The following is a 21,913-nucleotide window of genomic DNA, read 5'->3' on the forward strand; positions in this document are numbered from 1 at the left end:
CAATTTTTTTTTCAACGCGGAGCCATTAGTAATGAAAAACAAGTAGGTACATACAGTAAAATCAACACCTTCGTCACCATTACACGTGCTCGTTACGAGTAATAGTCGCTCGAAATAAATCACAAAAAATGCTGAAACTTTCCAAGCGAATAAAAATTTAAAGTGATAAAAACACGTTTAAAAAATTCAAAATGTAGAACGAAAATAGTGAAAATACTCGAGTTAAACCACAACCTATACCTAAGTCGTCACAAGTATGTATTTTTAGAATCGTTCTAATTTTATATTGTTTCAACTCATCCGAAATTACTGAAGAACCTTCTCCAGAGGCATGAATTCCATCGGAGATGATTCGGTTTTCGAGTACGATCCTCATCAAAATAAAACCAGCAGGTCAGTTTTGCCTTCTCTTCTACCATTGCCATATATTTTATGCTTTGGTGACAAATACCAACTACATACCTAAATAGCGCTTTAATACATTTCCATTTCTCATGAAGCGAGCTACAAATGGAAATAGATAGATGCAGGTCTTCCAAAAGGTACATTATAGCACTACTCGTATGTTTCGGCTCATTGAATATGTTCATACTGCGTACCAATTTGACCATAGCTATCATAGAGATGATGTCCAATAAAACTATCGTCGTAGGAAATCGAACTATAACTCGGGTACCTCTACTAATTACATACTCGTATATCTCAAATTCAATCAATCAATACTTACCTATATTACGATAAAACATTATTCAGGAACCAGAATTCAAATGGGACTCAAAAACCAGAGGATTTTTATGGAGTCTATTCTACTACGGATTCTTGGCCACTCCACTAGGAGGATATTTGGCAGACAAATATGGCGGTGTGAGAATCTACGGCTATGGAATCCTGGTCACAGCCATTTTAACCTTCTTTACACCCATGAATTTACGTCTCAGCATATACTGGTTCAGTATTTGTCGAGTTATTCAAGGAGTAGCTGAGGTATACATACCTTTACCTATAATCATATTTCCCTCTCAAAAGGACCTTTTTTTTATGAACGAAGGTAATTTTATGTGTACAAAAATTCAGGGCATGTCATTTCCCAGCATACAGATAATTGCTTTGAAATGGTCAAGACCTGATGAGCGAACGAAATTCGTGGCATTTGGATACACGGGTGTTTACATAGGAACAGCAGTATCATTTCCATTGTGTGGGTACCTAGCTCATAAATACGATTGGACGGCGATATTTTATGGAACAGGTAAAAATAAGAAATAATGTATTCTGAGAATGCGAAAATGCAGAGGATTGCTGGTTGTAAAAGGGAACAGCGGGGAGGGAGGGGGAGTCTGCGACTCCTCAAAAACTTTTAAAATTGTACCAACATGGAAGCTAACAATAAGCACGAATTTAGGAATGTAGATCAAATTTTAATTTTATTTTTTAGGGATGATAGCTTTATTTTGGGCTCTCATGTGGTTCCTAATTGTACCTTCAGATTCCCCTCAGAATGAATCACGGTTTAGCTCTCGTCTATCGGTGAATTCTGAAACCGAGATATCGCGTAAAATGGTAAGCATAGATTTTCATCTCAATAAAAAGGTATTCGAGGGGTTCTCATTCACTCTAAACTTCATTTGCATAATGAGAAGGGAAGTTTGCAATCTGAAAACTTCTTTAAAAAATTAAACAAGGGCTCAACCTGACTAATTGGGGCAAGGTCGATGGGGGGGGAGGAGGAGAGGATCGCAAAACTTAAACAATAAGAATCATTCAAACTGGTTTCTCCAACATCTTAAAATTAAACTTGATCATAATTTATGAATTTCAAGACGACTTACCCCTGGAAACACATCTTGACGAGTAAATCCTTATGGATGCTGATCATTGGTCGGATTACATACGCTTTAGGATACAACATCGTGGCTTTATGCTTCCCTCTTTACCTCAGAGGTAAGAAAACTCGAAAGGATTCACGTTTCCCACCATGGGCTAAACCTGAAACAAACAAAAAAACAAAAACATTAACACTGCTTATTGCTGGTAAATGTCGACTTTTTTTTTAACAAGAAATTTTTTGATCCTTTCACAGATACGACCACTTATAATACCAACGAAATATCCCAATTATCGGCTATTCCAAATATAACAACAGTATTTGTAATGCCTCTACTGGGGTGGCTGGCCGATTACCTTATTGATAAAAAAATTTTCTCAACGAGTCAAGTACCTACCTAAATAAGATTCTTCTAGTTTCATCATCAATAAAGTGGGTATTTTGTACTAATGATCCTCATATTTTGTAGGTCCATAGAATATACCTCAGTGGAAGTTTGTTCATAGCTGCTGTAATTCTCATTTCGATAGGATACATATCTAAACTGGCCGTCATCATTATATGCTTGGTTTTATTCAAAATACTATTATCTTTCGCAATAATCACCATTCAGTGAGTATAATCAACGAAAAACGTGACAAAAATCCGAGTAGTTTGAGTGAATATCTCACCTTTAACTTCATTTTTTCCACCAAAAAACTCTCAGTTTTAAACGCTTGAATTTTTTGTATGTAATTTCCAAAAAAAAAAACCTACGAACAAATTAAGAGCAACGTTGAAGAGACGAGGTAGTAGGTACGGGACTAAATCGAAAAAATAAATCGATTTCATCTTTTGTTGAATTCTAGAGTTAGGAAGGAGGAGGGCTCCGAGGGGTTGAATTGAAAAAATAAGCCAATATTTGAATCATCAAAACAGTGCTTTCAAAAATTAACCTATCACTGCGAAATTTCAACTCCAAGATTTTCAAATTTCAACTGCTCATTTTGAATTTAGATGGTCATCATAAATTTTTCTGATGGCAGAAGAACGTTTTGAACTGGCACTCTTCGACTTGAACGAAACCAAGCAAGGTCGAAAGAGCATATTTTTTAACACTCACATGACCAAAATTTTGTATGCTGAAGTTCATTTTTGGATTTTTAGTGACTTTTTGAAAGTTGGAAAAATTTTAAAAATTTTATTCTAGGACAATTCTTTCAATTTTTTATGAATTTCTCATTTTTAATAAGATGAATCATACCACTAATAATTCCTTCGATTCTTCCTCCCCTTTCTCTTCATTCGTCCAGACCCTCCCCCCAATTCAAAACTGTCAGTTTTAGACCATTCTGAGAGTTTTCAGTGAGTTTGAAATTTTCTCCAAAAATTAAAAATTCCTGGTGAAAATCAAAAACTCGCAGGAAGCTCCAAAATTTCCCAAAAGCGAATTATTTTCATTATCAGATGATGTCTTGATAAAAAACTGGCAGTGAGTGTTATTTTTGTTTTTTTTCTCAGGCTGCAAAAATTTTTGATTTTGACCCCAAACACCTGAAATTTTGCTGTGGTTACCTAAAATGGTATAATTGTTCATTAATTTTTAAAAATGTGATAGAGCATAGCAAAAAGTAATGACCAAATGGCCTTCAAACATCGTGAGAAAAATTTCAAATTTTCAAGGTCAATTTTTCTAATTTCATCCCATTTACCGCTCCCCCCCCCCCAGAAAGAGCTCAAAATCAGAAAAATTCTAAAAAATGAACATTTTTTACATTGTTTTATGATATTTTTATTTATTTATTTTTTTAATTCGGATGATTTGTTTTGAGGGAGAAACCTGTTATTTTGAGAACTCCTGGATTTGACAAAAATGAATTTTGAGCTTTTCTAATGGTTTAAACTTCATGATAAATAGTAATAGGTAGAGATATCAACCATCAAAAAATAACTTGAACAAAAAAATATGAAATTGATAATTTTAAAATATTTAAAAATTTTAAAAATTACATTAACTCTCATCAAACTTAGGAATTTCTTTTACGTTTTGTCAAGGTCATTTGGACATAATTATTTACCAGGCTGCATCAAATAACTAAAAAAAATTGAAAAACAATCATGAACTAAGCTCAAGTTGATTTTTGGCCCTTTCAAAGCAATCTGAAATTTTGGGACAAAATTCAAAACTCACTGGAGGCTTAAGAATGACCCAATAGGTGTACTTGTAGCTTCAGAAATGAGGGAGTGAATTGAATAAAATACTCACGCTGCTTTATTTTGAAAAGAGGAAAAAATATATTTCTATGAAAATAGTTGAAAAGTCAACTTTCAAAAATTTACCAACAAATGAACTGAAACACCTAAAATTGAAATATAAGTATCGATTTCTGGACATAAAGGAGCCAATTCGAAAGGTTCCATTGTAAATAATTTCCTTGGATTTCTTTGAAAACTTTTTCATGCCATTTCTTGTAGGTATGTACTTCAAAAAAAAAAAAAAAAAAAAAAAAAACTACTAAAAATACCATTTTTCACGCAATTTTTTCTTCTTCGTTTCCTGAAACGTTGACGTGAAAATTAATTTTAAAAATTGGTCAAAAATATCAATATTAGAGCAATTGAAGAGGTCCTATCCAAAGTGGTTTGAGTCAGTTTTGGTCAAAAATGAGTTTGATGCGTCATCTTGTGGTACGAAGTCGTAACTAAAAAAAAAAAAAAAATGTCCTCCGATTCATCTCCTTACACTTTAGAGATATAGACGAATAGAGAATCAAATGGTTTCCAAACTGCCCCAAGTTGAGCCATCGAATCAATTGGACGCATCCTACAAAAAAAATTTTCCTTCTTTACCAACATTCCAAATAAAACTAGGCTCAAGGTTACCAATAGAAACAGTTCCCATTGTTTCTAAAAAAAATCACTTTTATTTACTTACTTAAAATCCTATGAAAAAGAGCTCTTCAATTCTTTCCAATTTTTCCAAAATGATTTTTTTTTTTTTTAATTTAAAAACACTGACCTGGAAAGACCCAAAGTTTTCAAAAAAATATTTCTCTCACGACAACTTATTATTCATTTTTATTGATTTTTGATGGAATACGAGCAGGTTGTATCTTTTCTATTTTTCAGAGTAATGCCAGTCTGCATAGCTCCAGCATATTCCAGTCTCATATCCGGTATAACAACACTATGGCATACCATCACCATGATCATAACTCCACTTTGTATTGGTTTTCTAGTCACTGATCGCGTAAGCCTCGTCAGAAAATCTTTCCAAGTTCAAAAAAAAAAAAAATCACTTCATAATTTAAACACACTTTAATCGGTTTCAGAGCATAGAACAATGGAGATTATACTTCGTATCTACTGCGATCGTAATGATCTTAGGATCGATAGTATTTTTCACTTATGCAACCAGCGAACTCCAGCCTTGGGCGATTATAGAAGAAGAAGAAGACGACGACAACGAAACTGAAATGGGAAGCTTGAACGGGCTAAAATTTTGACAAAAAATTACCATTTACTCGATTGAAAAAAACTACAAAAATATTTTTAAAATTCGTGCTCTTTTCTTTTCTTTTTTTAACCACAATTTGTATCTAATCGTGTATGTAAGTACCTTTACGTATACCTATCTACGGAAAAAATTCCACTTAGGAGGCGATTATTTGATACCAGACATAATTTATTGGCATAGCTGCTCGATGACACGGCACTGACCAAAGAGCAGATAAGGCTCAGTAGTCGGCAAGTTCATTTTTTTGATAATAAATGACTGTTTTTTTCAAAGTGAATAGTACGTAAACAGTCGAGTACTTTTGGTGCCCTAATTACGCAATAAAATAAGCTCTAGGTTAAGGTAGGTATGTGTTGTTTTTAATGGTATGTCTATGTACATAAATTTCAATGGATTTATTCGAGAAACACTTCATTGAGCTTCCGGAATTTCACGTATTTTGATGATCGATAGAGAGATACGAGCAAGCACACGAGATTGAAAAGATGACCGATGATCGCCAACGACAAATAACCGAATCGTCATTTTTTGAACAAGAGTACAGTTTCACTGAAGACATAAATAAGTTGGTATATTTTGATTTTAAATACGAGTACATATCTTCAAAATGAGCAATCATAACCCGATCAACCAATGAATTTTCACGCAGTGAATCGTCCACAAAATCATCCTGTATGCCAAAACGTTACATTATCATGCTGCTATTATTTTTCGGAATGATGAACGTGTTTATTTTGAGGGTAAATTTAAACGTAGCTGTAGTGGAAATGACTTCAAACCGAACCGTCGTCATTAATAACCAAACAATCGAACAAGTGAGACCTTGACCTTCCTATCTTCTCAGAACACATTCAATTCCAACCTACTAAAATATTCCACTCATGCTTGTGCAATACAGAAACCAGAATTCGACTGGAATTCCAAAACTAAAGGTATCCTGTTGAGTTTATTCTTCTACGGGTACATTATTGTAATGCCATTCGGAGGTTACTTGGCCACGAAATTTGGCGGAGTGAGCACATTCGGTATAGGAATATTTGTAACAGCTATTTTCACCATCATCTCACCGATCAACCTTTACATGGGAATTTACTGGTTTGGATTTTGCAGAATAATAGAAGGAGCAGCCGAGGTAATTAGACACCCTATAATTAATAAAAATAGGTACCCCAAAAATATTATAATGAGGGATTGAATTTACAGGCCCTCTGTTACACCAGCACAGCAGATATTTGCTCTAGATGGACTAAACCGGAAGAAAGATCGAGACTGCTATCATTAACTTTCAGTGGTGTACATATCGGAATTACTGCAGCGTTCCCTTTATGTGGTTTTGTAGCTAAATCATATGGATGGCCGGCCATATTCTATGTGACAGGTGAGAGCCATGAAGAATACTTGAAAAAGCACGCGACTGATCATTGTGAGTCCTAGTTCATTGCAGTGTTAGTTGATATCTGCAGGAAGTCTAAGCCTGATCTGGTTCTGCTTTTGGATTATGTTGGCTACAAATGATCCAGCTCCTGATGATCGAGATCGCAAGTTTCTAACACGGATTTGGAGATCTGGTCAGAATCAGGTGAGCCTTTTCACTATTTTTTTTTTTTTTTTTTTTTTTTCGTTTAGTTCGTGGGAACCAGGGAAGGCATCAGATAGCAAAAATTTCATTTAGCAGAAAAATCAAAATTTGATCAAAAACCCTCACGGTGAAATGAGTCTACAAAAATTTTAAACTCACAAAAAAGAGCAAAATTAATACAATGATTTCAAAATTTTGAAAAAAAAACATGAAGAAATATTTTTAAGATTTATTGATTTATACAAAACCTCAAATGAGAATCCCAAGATCATCCATATAGTTCACTCATGAATAGAAAACATTTGAGAATAAGTTCATTTTTCCCCCAAGGTTTAAGTACTTCTAAAAAAAATTCAAAATGGTGAACATTTTTTACATTAATTTAAAATAGGGTATCTGCTTTTCAAATGAGGTATTCGTTGATCAGTTCACAGAATCCTTCAGATTCCTCACTCTTTCTCAATTTCCCCATCGAATACGAAAATTTAATTTCCTTTCAGATTTTAAAGCTAAAACTTCAACTTTCAAAGTGTACGTGTGAGTTGCAGGCTGCTATTGAAAATTGAGTAAAAATTCCACTGACAATGACTCTCTGAATTTGGATCAGTTTTTAAAGGCGTTGAACACAAATACATATAACCTCAGTTTTTTAATTAGACCAGTTTTTAGGTAGGTACCCAGACCCACTGTTAGGACAATTAGTTTGAATCATAGTTTGAATGGAAGAGGGGAGCAGGGCCTTTGAAAGGATATGGTTAAAAAACTAAGCAAGCAGTACCACATGCAGAAGCAAAACTAAAGCAAAACATCAACGGGATTCTAGCAAAACGTTTTTTCAAATGGGAAAGAGAATCAAATGGAAAAAAATTACAATATAGATTTTATCAATTTTTGAACAGAAAAACTGAGAAAAAAACGTTGAAAATTATAATTCTGAAAGACAGGAAGAAAAAAAATGGAAAACAAAACTTGATTTATACAAAAAAACAGCATTTTTTGTTTATAGGTGGGTAAGATGACAAATGATTTTTTTTTTTAAACACAATTTTGGGAAGAATTTTCAAAAAAATATTTTTTCCATTGGAAAGGACAAGAGGCAAGGACAAAATAAATGCAGGGAAAAATTTATAATATTTTTTAGATGTAAAAAAAATGTAGAATAAAGTTCATAATTCTGTAACAAGGGAATAAAATTTCAAATGATGAAAAAAAAATAGAGAAAAGCAGAACTGTTCAACAACATCGAAAAAAAAGGGACTATTTTAACAACTTGGACATAAAAAACCACCCTAAAGTACTCGTAGGGACAGAAAAATAAGCAGGACTAAAGCCCTCTGCCAAGGTCATACTCGTATATTCGTGCTCTATGTTTCTAAGAACATGTGAATTAATACATTAAACACCATGTTCTTCTTCGAGAAATTGTTATCCAATAAGGGGGGGGCTTTGTTTTATTGAAAGTGCCATAAATGGAAAAGAAAATGGTAAATTGCAAAATAGCATTTCAAGTTCAAACAGAGCCTTCGGGGAAATTTGCATAATTTGAAGAATCAACACCGAATACTCTATGAACATTGACCTTTGGATTTCATTGATCAGTAAATAGATTTGCATTTTTCATTCCAGCATTTTTTGTGGGGGGGGGGGCTTAAAGAACTAGAACGACGATTTCAGCATAGTACATAACTACATCATAAGAGTTCGTACAATTTTTTTTTCTTCAAAATTTGATGGAGCTTAACAAAACATTTTGATTGATTAAATGATCTTAATAAGACGTAGGAAGAATTTAAAATTTTTGGGTCAATATTTTTACCTAATTGCCCCCTCTTTTAAGAGCTCAAATTTGGAAAAATTTGAATAAGTATATTTTTCAAGTGTTTCAAGTTTCCCCCCCCCCCCCTGATTCAGGTGATCTTTTTACATTTACTAACACGAATGTAAATTAGTTATTCAATTCTAATTACACCATTTTAAGAAAATAATCATAAAATCAGTTAGTCGGGGGGCCCGCATACCGATCTATTGCACCCGCAGTCGGATCCTCAGGGTCAACTTTTTTCTTAAAGGGGGAGTCCTGAGGAACATTTCTGGTCCTTGTACTCAAAAAAAAGTGGCCCTACTAACAAAATGGCGGCCATTTTGATTTACAGGTCAGCCAGAAATCGCAGATTTTGCATTCCAACATAAGACTTGCAGGAAATTTTTCAAACCAGACAAAAGTAGATCGAAAGAGCAGGCAAAAATTTATCAGCCTGTCAAAATTTCAAATGCTGAAGTGCATTTTTCGATTTTTTATGAATTTTTGAAAATCAAATTTAGGCCAGAAATAAGAGGAAAAAAATCAAAATTTCACCAAATTGACATAGAAAGCTGAAATTTAGAATATTATACACTATTTTTGACCTGCCAAATCAATTGGAAACGGCTTCAAGCCGTTTTGAGTAATTCTGGAGCCTCCAGCAGATTTTTTAAACTTGATATTCCCACAAAATATCATCAAATGGAGTTGGGAAGCCGAAATTCATTCGGCAAACTCATTTCAATACGCTACCAAGTCAACTGCGGGCGGATTTCAAGTCGTTTTGGAGCCTCCAGCGACTTTTTGAAAATTACTGGAGCCGTTGGTAGATTTTTGAAACTTGAAATTTCATCAAAATTTCATCAGATGGAGTGAGAATGTCAAAATTCACTCTGCACTCCAATTTTAATACTATCTGAAAACGACTTCAGGTGGGTTCAAGTCATTTTGGAGCCTCCAGCGACTTTTTGAAAATTACTGGAGTTTCCAGCAGATTTTTCAAATTTGAAATTTTCACAACACTTCGCAAACTAATATCAATACGAAATGAAGTCGACTACATGTGGTTTCAAGTGGGAAATTTCAAGTTTCAGAAATCTACTGGACTGGAGGCTCCAGCTGACCCGCAGGATCGACAGGGGGGTGCTACAAATTTGAAATTTTTCCCCGTTTCATTGAGGTAATTTGGCCATAATTTTTTGTTAGGTTACAAATTTTTAAAACATAACAGAATTACCAACCCTTTCTCCCCTTTGACTATATTTTGTCACTTTCAAAGAACTTAAGTCAGATTCCACAAACTTAACCAACCAAATGTCAATCTTCATTAATTTTCTATTTTCTGTTTCAGAAGCCATATCCTTGGAAGAATCTCCTGACATCGCGTCCTGTAATAATCCTGCTATTGTCAAAAGTTTCATACGGTTGGGGGTATAATCTGATGGTGCAGTGTTTCCCTATGTACATCAAAGGTACCTACCCATATTTGCAGAATAATTAACGATTTTTTTTTTTTAATAGAAATTAGATTTCTTTAGCAATCAATAGGTACATTCATAATTGAAATTTACCTATATATTTTACTCGTAGATGCCACAGGAGCCAAAATAGATCAAGTAGGATACTTATCCGCTATTCCGAATTTTGCTGGTATACTCACAATGCCCTTGAGTGGATATCTACTCGACACAATAATCAATAGAAATATCTTGACTCCAACATACGTAAGTTTTCTCTTCGCCACCTTTTTTTTTGGATTCCATTACCCCTGTCATCTGAAGATGCAGCAGCCCAAATACCATCAGCGACGTTGCATTGAATGTTTTTCAATGTAGGAGTCAGCAAATCTCAGAAAGGGATAGGGAAGGAGGGAGGGAAATCCTCTGAAAACTATCAATGAAAAACCTGATAGAGCAATCAGAAAATTTATCCACCATAGTGGGCTTTGAAAATCGTTGCATTCTCAGGTGGAAGGGGAAAACATGTGACCGTGTGATACTCACTGATACGAATGAATTATTAATTCCTCAGGCCCATAAGCTGATGATGTGCACAAGTTTACTTGCATCAGCCAGTTTACTATTAGCAGTCTCGTATTTGAACAGCTTCAATAAAATTTTCATCTTGTTTATCCTCTACAAAATGACGATAAATTTCATGTTCGTCACTGAACAGTAAGAATACCTTTTTTTTTTAAAAAAAAACTTTTCTCCTCAAACACTAGTACCCATAATAAATAAAAAATTCTAACATCGAACGCGATCAATTTGCAGCTTGGTACCATTATACCTATCACCAGAATATGCCAGTGGAGTACAAGGTATAACTTCACTCGGATACATATCGGCTAATATAATATCACCAACAATTTTTGGATTCATTGTAACCGATCATGTAAGTACATTGAACTCCTCCTTAGATTTCCTTCTAAAGAAAAAATTAATAAAAACACGTGTTTCTATGTTTTGTAACCCAGAGCATGGCACAATGGAACAAATTTTTTACCATATCTGCTTTTTCGAGCATAGTGATATCGTTAGTTTTTGGATTATTTTCATCGAGTGAACTTCAACCGTGGTCTGGCAGATCAAAAAATCAAGAATTTCAGCCCATAGATCAATAAAATTATTGTTTTTAAAACTTCGCATATTTTTTCATTTCATTCGCCACAATCTTTCGGGAATTCCAATTCTGAGAAATATCTCTCAGTATCTTTCTGTGTGCGTCTTGGTGTCACCAAAGTGATGAAAAAACGACGGTAAAATTCCGTCTCACAGAGTTTACTTGGCTGGTCTCTCTCATATATAACAAATTAATTAATTAAAACGCGAGATAAAATTCAACTCGTGTAAACAAAAGAGATGTAATAAATCATTGTTTCATTTACTCGAGGATTTTCGTATCAAGATACAGTCCTCATAGGCATGATAGTTAACAACAACAGCACCTCTTAGTAGAACTTTTTTTAGTTACTATATTGCAATCCGATTGTGAACTTGATTCCGTTGTTGTGATTGAAATTTCAATTCCGGTACAATGGGTTACGAGATGAAAGCCCCCGGTACCAATGATCGAGATGTCACTGACACGCTTTTGGAAATCAAAGAAGATAGGTTAATAACAACTGTTTGTAAATTATTCTATGTACCAAATCATCGATCAGAACAATCGTGCTAAATTCTAAACCACCTATATTGCAGCAAACCAAAGCCAATCACCAAGTCACCATCGATGTGGTACTCCAAGAGATGCCTGCTAACAATCCTTCTGTTTCTTGGCTGCGTACATATGCACTCGTTAAAAGCCAACTTGAGTATCGCGTTGGTAGAGATGACATCTAATAAGACAAGGGAGGTGAACTCGACCGAGTCCAACTTGAGTATTCCTTCGCTAGAATCCAACATGAGTATTCCTTCGCTAGAGTCCAACTTGAGTATACCTTCGATAGAGATCACGTCCAATAGAACAATGGAGAACGGCAATCAAACCAATATTATTCCAGTAAGTAGACACATTATCTCATAATTACTAATGTATGTACTTGTACACGTAGTTACATGTAAATCGGTATTTTTATGGGATGCAGCCAGAATTCAATTGGGATTCCAATACAGTTGCCCTTATCATCAGCATGTTCTCGTATGGGTACGCTTTTTGCCTTTTTGGAGGACGAATGGCGACGAAATTTGGCGGTGCGGTGACGTATGGAATTGCAATGCTGTTATCTGGAGTAGTCACCATTTTACAACCACCCAGCCTGTACGCTGATTTTTATCTGTTTTTACTGGCTCGAATACTGGCTGGATTAACCGAAGTAATGATGAGATCCAAAAACATTAGTCTGCAGTTCAACTGGAAAAATGTGCATTGAATTTGGTTGGAACATCTGCAGTACGAAAAAAAAAATCAGTTGGCTTTTCAAAAATTGGTCCTAAAATGTCAGAAAATAAGTATTTTGGATTTTTGCAGTTTCAAAATAGGGAGGTGAACCCTAAACCCCACGTTTTTCAGAATGGCTCAGGCAAAACATGTTCAAAAAAATTCATATCCACAGTCTGAAGGAGCCAGTTTGATGCCCATTGAACCAATTTTTGCGAAAAACGACATGCACAATATGGCAAAGTCGAATTTTAAATTCACCCCCCCCCCCCGTTTGAGTGAAAATGCCCTCTTAAAGAAGTATACAAAAGTGACCTTGCGACCTATCAAAATGGATTAAAATTTTGCAAGAAATCCAAATATTTGAACGAAAACATTTTTTGAACATTTTTGAAAAATTTGGAGCGCAAAATGAGGCCATGATTTTCGTTACTATTCAAAAGGATGTCATGTGACCTATCAAAATAGATTAAAATTTTGCAAGAAATTCAAATATTTTGACGAAAACATTTTTTGAACATTTTTGAAGAATTTGGAGCGCAAAATCAGGTCATGATTTTCGGTATTTTTTAAAAGGGTTTCATGTGACCTATAAAAATGGATTAAAATTTCGACAGAAAATCAAATCTGTTGAAAAAAGTATTCAAAAGTCACCTTGTAAGCTGTCAAAATAGATTAAAATTTTGCAAGAAATCCAAATATTTCAACGAAAACATTTTTGAACATTTTTGGAGAATTTCGAGCTGAAAATGAGGCCATGATTTTCGGAACTTTTTAAAAGGGTGTCATGTGACCTATCAAAATGGATTTAAATCTTGCAAGAAATTCAAATATTTCGAAGAAAATAGTTTTCGAACATTTCTGAAGAATTTGGTGGGCAAAATTAGGTCATGATTTTCGGAGCTTTTCAAAAGGGTGTCATGTGACCTATCAAAATTGGTTAAAATTTTGACAGAAAATCAAAATTGAATTATTTTTGAGCATTTTTTCATAATTTTAACCTCGATTTTCGTGGTTTTTGAAAAAAGTATCATGCGACTCATTAAAATGGTTCAAGTTCCGGCAAGAAATCGAAAATTTCCTACTTACACTTTTATAAAACGCCTTCAAAGAATTTTGAGACGAAACTTGGATAGTGATTTTCGAAATACTTGAAGAAGTACTGTGCGACCAATCAAAATGGGTTAAAACTTCAGAAGACAATTTAAAATGTCTTTAAAAAGCTTTTTTTGAGCATTTAAAGAAAATTGAACCAAAAACTTGAAAAAGAAGTCCCAATGCAATATGCATTTCATAAAGCAAATTGTGATGAGTGCAGCATGATCCTTCTGACATTTTAACGCAAGTACCATGACAACTTTTTCCAAAAAAAAAAAAAAATTGAAATAGTACAATTATTTTGGAATTGACATGCAAAAGCCTTCAAAAGATGTTTTGATAGAAATTTTTGATTTCCCATTGAAACCATTTTATGGGCCACATGACACCTTTTTCGAAAAAATAAGAAAAAAAAACGAGAATCATGATCGTATTTTTGGCACAAAATTCTCCAAAAACGCTCAAAAACCATTTTCGGCGAAATATTTGTCTTTCTCGTGAAATTTTAGTCTACTCGTATTGTAGTATGTAGATCGCATGGCACTTTCTATAAATCTCGTGAGTTCAATTCAAAATCCTGCAAAAGTGATTGAAAAGGTGTACTTGAATTTTTTGTACGAAATTTCTTAAAAACGCTCCAAAAAACTTTTTCGACGAATTACTTTTGATTTGTCACAAAATTTTCACCCAGAATTTTAATAAATCACCAAATCCAGACACTCATCATTACCCAATTTTGAGCTGAAAATTAATCTTCAAAAATGCTCAAAAAACCATCTTTGACAGAAAAATATTAAAATTTTTCAAAAATTTAGAAATATTTGAATTTCTTGCTGAATTTTAATGCATTTTGATAGGTCGCAACGTACATTTTCACTCGAAATTGGAAAATGGCCTTTTTGAGGTACACGCCTTGATAACACCTAAATAATCATTTTGCTCTAAATTTGCCCCAAAAATCACACTTAAGGGACACTATAGCGCCTCATAGTGTATTGTGCAACTAGCCAACTGAAGTAAACACGTGTTTATTCGGGGTGAAGATAGCCCCAGGGACTAAAACCTTTTGAAAAAAATTTGGCGCTTGAGCAATTTGAAAATTTTGGGGTTTCACAAGCCAACTGAATTTTTAGTGCCTCAAAAATACCATCCAATGAAACACTTTTTTCTGTTGAAACCGAAGACAACCTAATACTTTCCATCCCTCTAATTAATTTCGATCACTAATGATTTAGAGTATAGCATATGCCAGCACAGCAGAAATAGTAGCTCGTTGGATACCATTAAAGGAGCGATCTCGCCTCATGTCGTACAGTTTCAGTGGCATATACGTCGGATCTGCAGTTACCTATCCAGTTTGTGGATATATTGCCAACAGATGGGGGTGGCCAGCAGTATTCTACACTACAGGTATGGATTAGGATTTATCCTCAGTTTACTATGAATTAACTTATACAGGGTGTCCCATCACGATGTCATCCCCTTCCACAACTCGTGATAATACATATTTCATTTAACGAAAAATTAAAATCGTCTCAGGTACGACTTGCATGATTTGTGCATCGCTGTGGATGATTTTCATAAGGAATGATCCTTCGAAAGATAAATGGATTTCTAAACAAGAACTTCTCTACATACTTCAAAGCACTGAAAAAACTCCAAGAAAACAAGTAAGCAGCCCAAGTCTTCACATGTCAGATTATCGACATTAGAATACATTTGAAATATTTTCATATGTACATTCACAGGTAGTTCATCCTTACAGAAAAATTCTCACATCGGGTCCATTTTGGGCTCTGTGCTTTGCCAAAACAACATACAGCTGGGGATATACATTACTGGTCACGTGCTTTCCATTGTATGTGAAAGGTGGGTAGAAATACATAAGTATAACCACTTTTTGGGTCCCAATGTCCCTAATAGTAGATCTTTACCTTTACTATTTCACAGACATGACAAACAGAAGAACTGATCAAATAGGATATATCTCAGCGATACCAAATTTCGTTTGCATCTTTGTAGTTCCTATCACAGGCACAATAATGGATTACTGCCAGAATAAAAGCAAAATAAAAATCAACAAGGTAAGCGTAGAATTACAATTCAATGGGCATAGATCCATCTTAATAATGATTATTTTACTCGTATCCTCAGCTCCATAAGATACTAATGAGTTTAGGATTCATACTCGGATCCTTCCTGTTAATGATACCAGCTTTTGTACAAAACTTCACAATATCCATGATCTGTTTCGTATTAGTCAAGGTGGCATTAGCTTTCAATTTTCTAATAACTCAGTAAGTATTAGATATCAGATCTTGACTCGAGGAAATTCCTTCATCCTTGGAGTAATTTGTCATTATTTACTCGATAGGCTCGCTTGCATTTACATGGCTCCCCAACATTCGTCCATACTGGCAGGATTTACAGCCTTTTGCTACATCTTAAGCTCCATTTTATCGCCAACTATGGTAGGATTGATCGTCAAGAACCACGTAAGTACTTCAAAAATGGCGGAAAATTCCATCTATCGAATGATTAATTTAAACACGAATTCAATACCTTTACCTACAATACTTATGATTATAGAAATGGGAAGAATGGAGTATGATATTTTTACTGGCTTCTGGTGTATTGATGTGCGGTGGTATAATATTTTTGCTATTTGGTTCGACCGAGCTACAACCCTGGGCCTCTTCAGAATCAACACAGGAAGATGATGAAGCAACGCAAGAAAATAACAAACAACCGATAAAAACCTGATTGTTTATTTACTCGTGTAATTTTTTCACGCGTGTGTCGAACAAAAACAATGAAATATTTTTCAACTTATATGTAGTTACTCAGATTATTTTTCCACGCGTATTTTAAATTAGGTACACATAACGAAGAACATTTCTTCAGTATTTTCCTTTCTCTTGTTTTTTTATCGCTTATTTTTTCAAGTCAAGAGACATTTTGAACATTTTTGATATTTTTTAGGCATGTACAATATAATAATATGATAAATTGAGGTACTCATTACGCAACTCTGCTCACCAAACTGAAAACAATATAAAAACTCGTGCAATTTGAAATTTGATAAAGAAAAGAAAATTATTACCTTCAGGGGAAAAAGTGATAACCCTCATGATATGAAATAGCATTCAGAAAAGAAAAAAAATCATCATGACCACAAAAAGCCGTATTTGATGACACAATAAAATGTACTTACTGTGTTCCAATATTCAAACAAAATTGAACCAGAAACTTTCAGAAAGATCCCGTGATCTATGACTTCTTTGCCACTCACTAACGATGAAGCCACATCAGCCGAACTACTGCATTCCAAAGGATTAAAAAGGTTACTCAATTTTATTTCAAATTCTGATAACTTTAAAATCTTTAAAATGGTCCTTTTTCTGTTTTTCAATTTTCTCACAATTTTTTATAAAAATAAAATAACAATTTCTAATAGATGATGAAAAATAAATTATTGGATTATACCGCGATTGAGACCTGATCACATCCGAGAATGTTCCCCTGGGTCATCAGACCTCTTCTGAAACGGAATTGATCTGTTTTCAAGAGAAGCGAATCGAATTGAATCATTCACAAACGATTGGTGACTGAGCAAATTGATCGATTTACATATAGTTGAATCATTCGAGAACGAAATAATTAATTTTTAGTGAATTATTCGCGAACGAATTGATTAAATGTTGGTGAATCATTAGCGAGAACAAATTGAATAAATGTTGGCGAATCATTTGCAAACGAATTTAATAATTTTCAGCGAATCATTCACAAACGAACTGATTTGTATACCTACGTGACTCGTTCGCGAGAGAACCGATTCATTAAATTAATTTTTGATGAATCATTCACAAATTATATAATTTTTAGTGAATCATTCACGAACGAATTACAAGTCACTCGTTAATGAACGAATCGATTCATTTAATTAATTTTTGGCGAATCATTCACGAACGAATTGAACAATTCATTCGTGAACGAACTGAATAATTTTCAGTGAATCATTTGCGAACAAATTGATTTGTATGAGTGACACGTGACACATTCGCAAACAAACCGATTCATTAAATCAATTTTTGGTGATTTATTCACGAATGAATTAATTCGTATAATTGACTCGTTTGCGAACGAATATATTCACTTAACTCAATCAATTTTTAGTGGATCATTCACAAACGAATTGATTTGCATGAGTCACTCGTTCGCGAACGAATCGGTTCACTTGATCAATTTTTTGTGAACCATTCACGAACGAAATGAAAAATTTATTCGTGAACAAACTGAATCATTTTTAGTGAATCATTCGCGAACGAATTAATTTCAATAAGTGGCTCGTTCGTGAACGAATCGATTCATTCAACCAATTTTTGGCGAATCATTCAGGAACGAGTTGATTAATTTTTGGTGAATCATTTACGAATGAATTGATTCGTATAATTGACTCGTTCGCGAACGAATCGATTCACTTAATTAATTTTTAGTGAATCATTCACAAACGAATTGATTCGTATGAGTCACTCGTTCGCGAACGAATCGATTCATATTTCATTTAACTAATTCTTGGTGAATCATTCACGATAGAAATTGAATAATTTTTGGTGGATCATTCACGAACGAATTGAATCGTATAAATGATTCGTTCACGAACGAATGGGTTCACTTGATCAATTTTGTGTGAATCATTAACGAATGATATGAAAAGTTCATTCACGAACAAACTGAATCATTTTTAGTAAATCATTCGCGAATGAATTGATTCGTATGAGTCACTCGTTCGCGAACGAATCGATTCGTATTTCATTCAACTAATTCTTGGTGAGTCATTCACGATAGAAATTGAATAATTTTTGGTGGATCATTCATGAACGAATTGATTCGTATAAATGACTCATTCACGAACGAATCGGTTCACTTGATCAATTTTTTGTGAATCATTAACGAATGATATGAAAAGTTCATTCACGAACAAACTGAATCATTTTTAGTAAATCATTCGCGAATGAATTGATTTAAATAAGTCACTCGTTCGTGAACGAATCGATTCATTCAACCAAATTTTTGGCGAATCATCCAGGAACGAGTTGAATAATTTTCGGTGAATCATTCGCGAACGAATTGATTCATATTAATCAATTCGTTGGTGAATGATTTTCGAAAAATGAATCTATTTTCGTATTTCGTACGCGAATGGTTCTTTCAAAATTTTCATAATAAGCAAATACTTGAGTATAACCTTAATGGAAACTTACACCATAAAAACATTGATAAAGAAAAGACAATTACTACTTTCAAGAAAGTAAGAAAGTACATACTATAAGTAATTACCCACAAAAGACAAGTACTTCAAACAAAAACGAAGGTTTACAATGACCAGAAAAAAATTTATATTTTTTGACAACAGTAGGTATCTACTCGTGTGTGTTTCAATACGCAAATAAAATTGAAAAGGAAAGTTCTAGAAAAATCCAGTAATCGATGACTTCTTCTCCACTTGCCGATCAGGATGAAATCACATCAGCCAAGTTAATCGCCTATGCCAAAGGATTACAAAGGTGATAATCTTAAGGACTTGACCAATTGACCATCAAATTTTTTCGTTTAGTTACATATGTACATATATCTCAGGGAAACACAATCAGATCTGATCAGGTCCGGTCGCTAACCCAAATTCTGATCAGACGACACCCAATTATATCTGGCCAAATTTAATACAAAGATTGTCTTCTTCTGCTCATACAGGTCTAAGGTGGTTTGATCAGATCTTGAATTAAATACAAAATCTTTTTAGGGGTTCTCAAAGTACATACGTATCAAAATGATTGATGACTCTCCCACGATTTCAGACAGGATGCTTTAGATATCGGATTTGAGAATACTAAACTATGGGGCTCAAAACGTCTATTGGTGGCAATACTCATGTTCTTCAGTTATTTTTACATATTCATGCTGCGAGGAAATTTAAGCATAGCGATTGTGGAAATGACATCCGAGAAAAATACTACCTCGGGAGATCAAATCATTACCCAAGTACGTAACATATTGAACAAGTTTTTTTAAACAGTTGACCAAATAATTCATTTTTAAATTCAGAAACCAGAGTTCGCATGGGACATGAAAACCAAAGCATGGCTATTGAGCTTGTTTTCTTACGGATATGCGTGCGCCATATTTGGAGGATATCTGTCAACAAAATATGGTGGTGTCACTGTTAACGGTTTGGGGATTTTGTTGACTGCTATCTTAACCATCTTATCTCCTTTCTTTCTCCGCGTGAACTTTTATTTATTCGCAATTGGGCGAATAGTCGAAGGAACATTCGATGTATGTAATAAACTCCTACCAGCAATACCAGCATCTAACATGAAACTTCTGTGCTTCAAATCCGAGCTCACTTTTGCTTTCATTCACAGGGCTTTGCTTATGCAGCAACGTGCGATATTTGGAGCAGATGGATTCCAATGAACGAACTGCCACAAGTCATCGCTTTTAGTCATGTTGGACATAACGTAGCTGCAGCTTTAACGTTTCCTCTGTGTGGTTTGATAGCTCAACATTTCGGATGGGCGATGATATTTTATTTCTCAGGTATGGATAAATTTGGAGAATATGATAATCTTCAATCGTCAAAGGCTCATCCGAATCGTCATCACGTTTTAGGCACATTTGCAATTATTTGGTGCATTATATTTCTCACAATGATTCGAAATGATCCATCACAAGATGCAAAAATCTCTTCAGGAGAGTTGAGATACCTCAAACGAAGCATAGAATTCAAAAAGCGAGAAAATGTGAGTAAGTTTATTTCTTTAAAAAAAAAAAGGAATCAGTGTTTCAGAATTCGCTATACGTATTAATCGTTTTCAGATCAAATATCCCTGGAATAAGATCATAAAATCCAAGCCACTATGGTGTTTATGTTTGAATAAAATTGCTTACAGCTGGAGTATGATGACTTTGGTGTATTGCTTGCCTTTGTACATCAAAGGTGAGCCGAATAGCTGAGGAACGTCCTGATGGATGATAATTTCTGTGCAGCAATGTATAATTTCTTCATTTTTATCTGCACCAGATGTAACCAAAAAAAACACAGCTCAGGTGGGATTTATTTCCGGCATTCCAAATATGGCAAATTTGATTATAACTCCGATCACTGGATTGTTTCTCGGATATTTACAAAATAGGCCAGGTTTGAATTCATCTCAGGTATGGACAGATCGATTATTTCTGTTTCAAGAAAACCAATAACGTCAGCCATAAGTAGGCACATAAAAGAACTTCGCTTAACCGATTACTGCAGTTACAGAAATGGATGCTGATAATGGTACTCTCGTTATCAGGAGCACTGTTCATTGCAGTAGGATTTACTAGTTTTGCAGTGACATTGATAATATTTGTAATTCTGGTGGCCTTATTTTCAATAATTAGTACTTTATTACAGTAAGTTAATATCAAGACAGTCCTTCAGAGAAACAAGTTTTCCTAACTTTTCTCTCTTTTCGAGAGACTGACCGAACACCCTCAAGTTGACACAACTGAATTTTTTTCACAGAGTGATGGTTATATCGATATCGCATGACCATGCTGGACTTGTGGCTGGTATATCTGCATTCTGGTATTCAATCAGCTCAATTGTAGCCCCCCTGACTATTGGATTCATAGTTGTTAATCACGTATGAAATCATAATTTAATAATTGATGCATAGAAAAAATCGAAATCTTGGATTGAGATTTCAGAATTTGAGTGAATCTTGAAATTAAAATCTTATCTTGATTTTTGCAGACTTGGCAAGAATGGTGCATTTGTTTTGGCTTGAATGGAGGTGTAGTGATATTTACTGCTATAATGACGGCGTTATACGGATCCAACGATGATCAGCAATGGTCATCGATAAATCAAGATGAAGACATTGATACAATCGATACAAGACCCCAAAATACGAATGTAACCCAATAAAGAGATTTTTATAAACGAGAAACTCATCATTTCGTCACCGCTTTGTGAATCATTTGAGACAATAATAGACCTGTCGGAGTCAAAACAAAAAATAAAAATAATCATTCCAAGTAATGAATCTTAAATACCTACCTAACAGCGAAAAATAAACAATCTACATTTTCAACACGAGTATTTTCCACTAAACCGAATTTCATACTTGTAAGCCCAAAAACCACGAAGCATGTGTTCGTATTATCTGAATTTCCTACGTTACCTTACAAGTT

The 21,913-nt window shown here is 34.3% G+C and overlaps 4 protein-coding genes and 1 long non-coding RNA gene across 8 annotated transcripts; 4 read left to right on the forward strand and 1 right to left on the reverse strand.

The window, feature by feature from the left end:
* Positions 1–51: 51 nt before the first annotated feature.
* Positions 52–5,362, forward strand: LOC135837120 (sialin-like). Its single transcript, XM_065352287.1, has 11 exons — positions 52–254; positions 328–393; positions 501–672; positions 754–984; positions 1,075–1,249; positions 1,436–1,560; positions 1,821–1,941; positions 2,081–2,214; positions 2,295–2,437; positions 4,934–5,054; positions 5,137–5,362. The coding sequence occupies exons 2-11, from the start codon at positions 332–334 to the stop codon at positions 5,308–5,310; spliced, it is 1,458 nt and encodes a 485-aa protein (XP_065208359.1). The 5' UTR covers positions 52–254; positions 328–331; the 3' UTR covers positions 5,311–5,362.
* On the reverse strand, positions 4,220–5,217 carry LOC135837128 (uncharacterized). Its single transcript, XR_010557143.1, has 3 exons — positions 5,161–5,217; positions 4,740–5,073; positions 4,220–4,628 (listed from the first exon to the last, which is right to left on the reverse strand). It is a non-coding gene; the product is annotated as an uncharacterized LOC135837128 (long non-coding RNA).
* A 154-nt stretch (positions 5,363–5,516) lies between the features above and the next one.
* LOC135837121 (vesicular glutamate transporter 3-like) lies at positions 5,517–11,344 on the forward strand. Of its 3 annotated transcripts, none has more exons than XM_065352289.1 (11): positions 5,517–5,667; positions 5,775–5,886; positions 5,971–6,136; positions 6,220–6,453; positions 6,525–6,699; positions 6,785–6,900; positions 10,053–10,173; positions 10,292–10,425; positions 10,733–10,875; positions 10,975–11,095; positions 11,178–11,344. In XM_065352289.1, the coding sequence occupies exons 2-11, from the start codon at positions 5,807–5,809 to the stop codon at positions 11,322–11,324; spliced, it is 1,437 nt and encodes a 478-aa protein (XP_065208361.1). In that variant the 5' UTR covers positions 5,517–5,667; positions 5,775–5,806; the 3' UTR covers positions 11,325–11,344. The 3 variants fall into 3 exon arrangements, with proteins under 3 accessions (XP_065208361.1, XP_065208360.1, XP_065208362.1); XM_065352288.1 differs by having other exon boundaries at positions 5,517–5,663; XM_065352290.1 differs by having other exon boundaries at positions 5,517–5,886; positions 6,525–6,744; positions 6,842–6,900.
* Positions 11,345–11,657: 313 nt separating this feature from the next.
* On the forward strand, positions 11,658–16,510 carry LOC135837111 (vesicular glutamate transporter 2-like). The gene is made up of 10 exons (XM_065352275.1): positions 11,658–11,814; positions 11,902–12,202; positions 12,288–12,515; positions 14,914–15,088; positions 15,218–15,348; positions 15,427–15,547; positions 15,629–15,762; positions 15,833–15,975; positions 16,053–16,173; positions 16,268–16,510. The coding sequence occupies exons 1-10, from the start codon at positions 11,738–11,740 to the stop codon at positions 16,439–16,441; spliced, it is 1,605 nt and encodes a 534-aa protein (XP_065208347.1). The 5' UTR covers positions 11,658–11,737; the 3' UTR covers positions 16,442–16,510.
* Positions 16,511–16,636: 126 nt separating this feature from the next.
* On the forward strand, positions 16,637–21,862 carry LOC135837116 (sialin-like). 2 transcript variants are annotated; one of them, XM_065352280.1, is made up of 10 exons: positions 16,637–17,021; positions 19,537–19,720; positions 19,784–20,014; positions 20,104–20,278; positions 20,351–20,481; positions 20,558–20,678; positions 20,763–20,896; positions 20,991–21,130; positions 21,243–21,363; positions 21,474–21,862. In XM_065352280.1, exons 1-10 carry the CDS (start codon positions 16,951–16,953, stop codon positions 21,645–21,647), a joined length of 1,482 nt encoding a protein of 493 aa, XP_065208352.1. In that variant the 5' UTR covers positions 16,637–16,950; the 3' UTR covers positions 21,648–21,862. The 2 variants fall into 2 exon arrangements, with proteins under 2 accessions (XP_065208352.1, XP_065208351.1); XM_065352279.1 differs by lacking the exon at positions 16,637–17,021 and adding an exon at positions 18,800–19,245.
* Positions 21,863–21,913: the final 51 nt, after the last annotated feature.

The sequence above is a fragment of the Planococcus citri genome, chromosome 2, assembly GCF_950023065.1.
Source record: "Planococcus citri chromosome 2, ihPlaCitr1.1, whole genome shotgun sequence".
Taxonomy (NCBI): Eukaryota; Metazoa; Arthropoda; class Insecta; order Hemiptera; family Pseudococcidae; genus Planococcus; species Planococcus citri.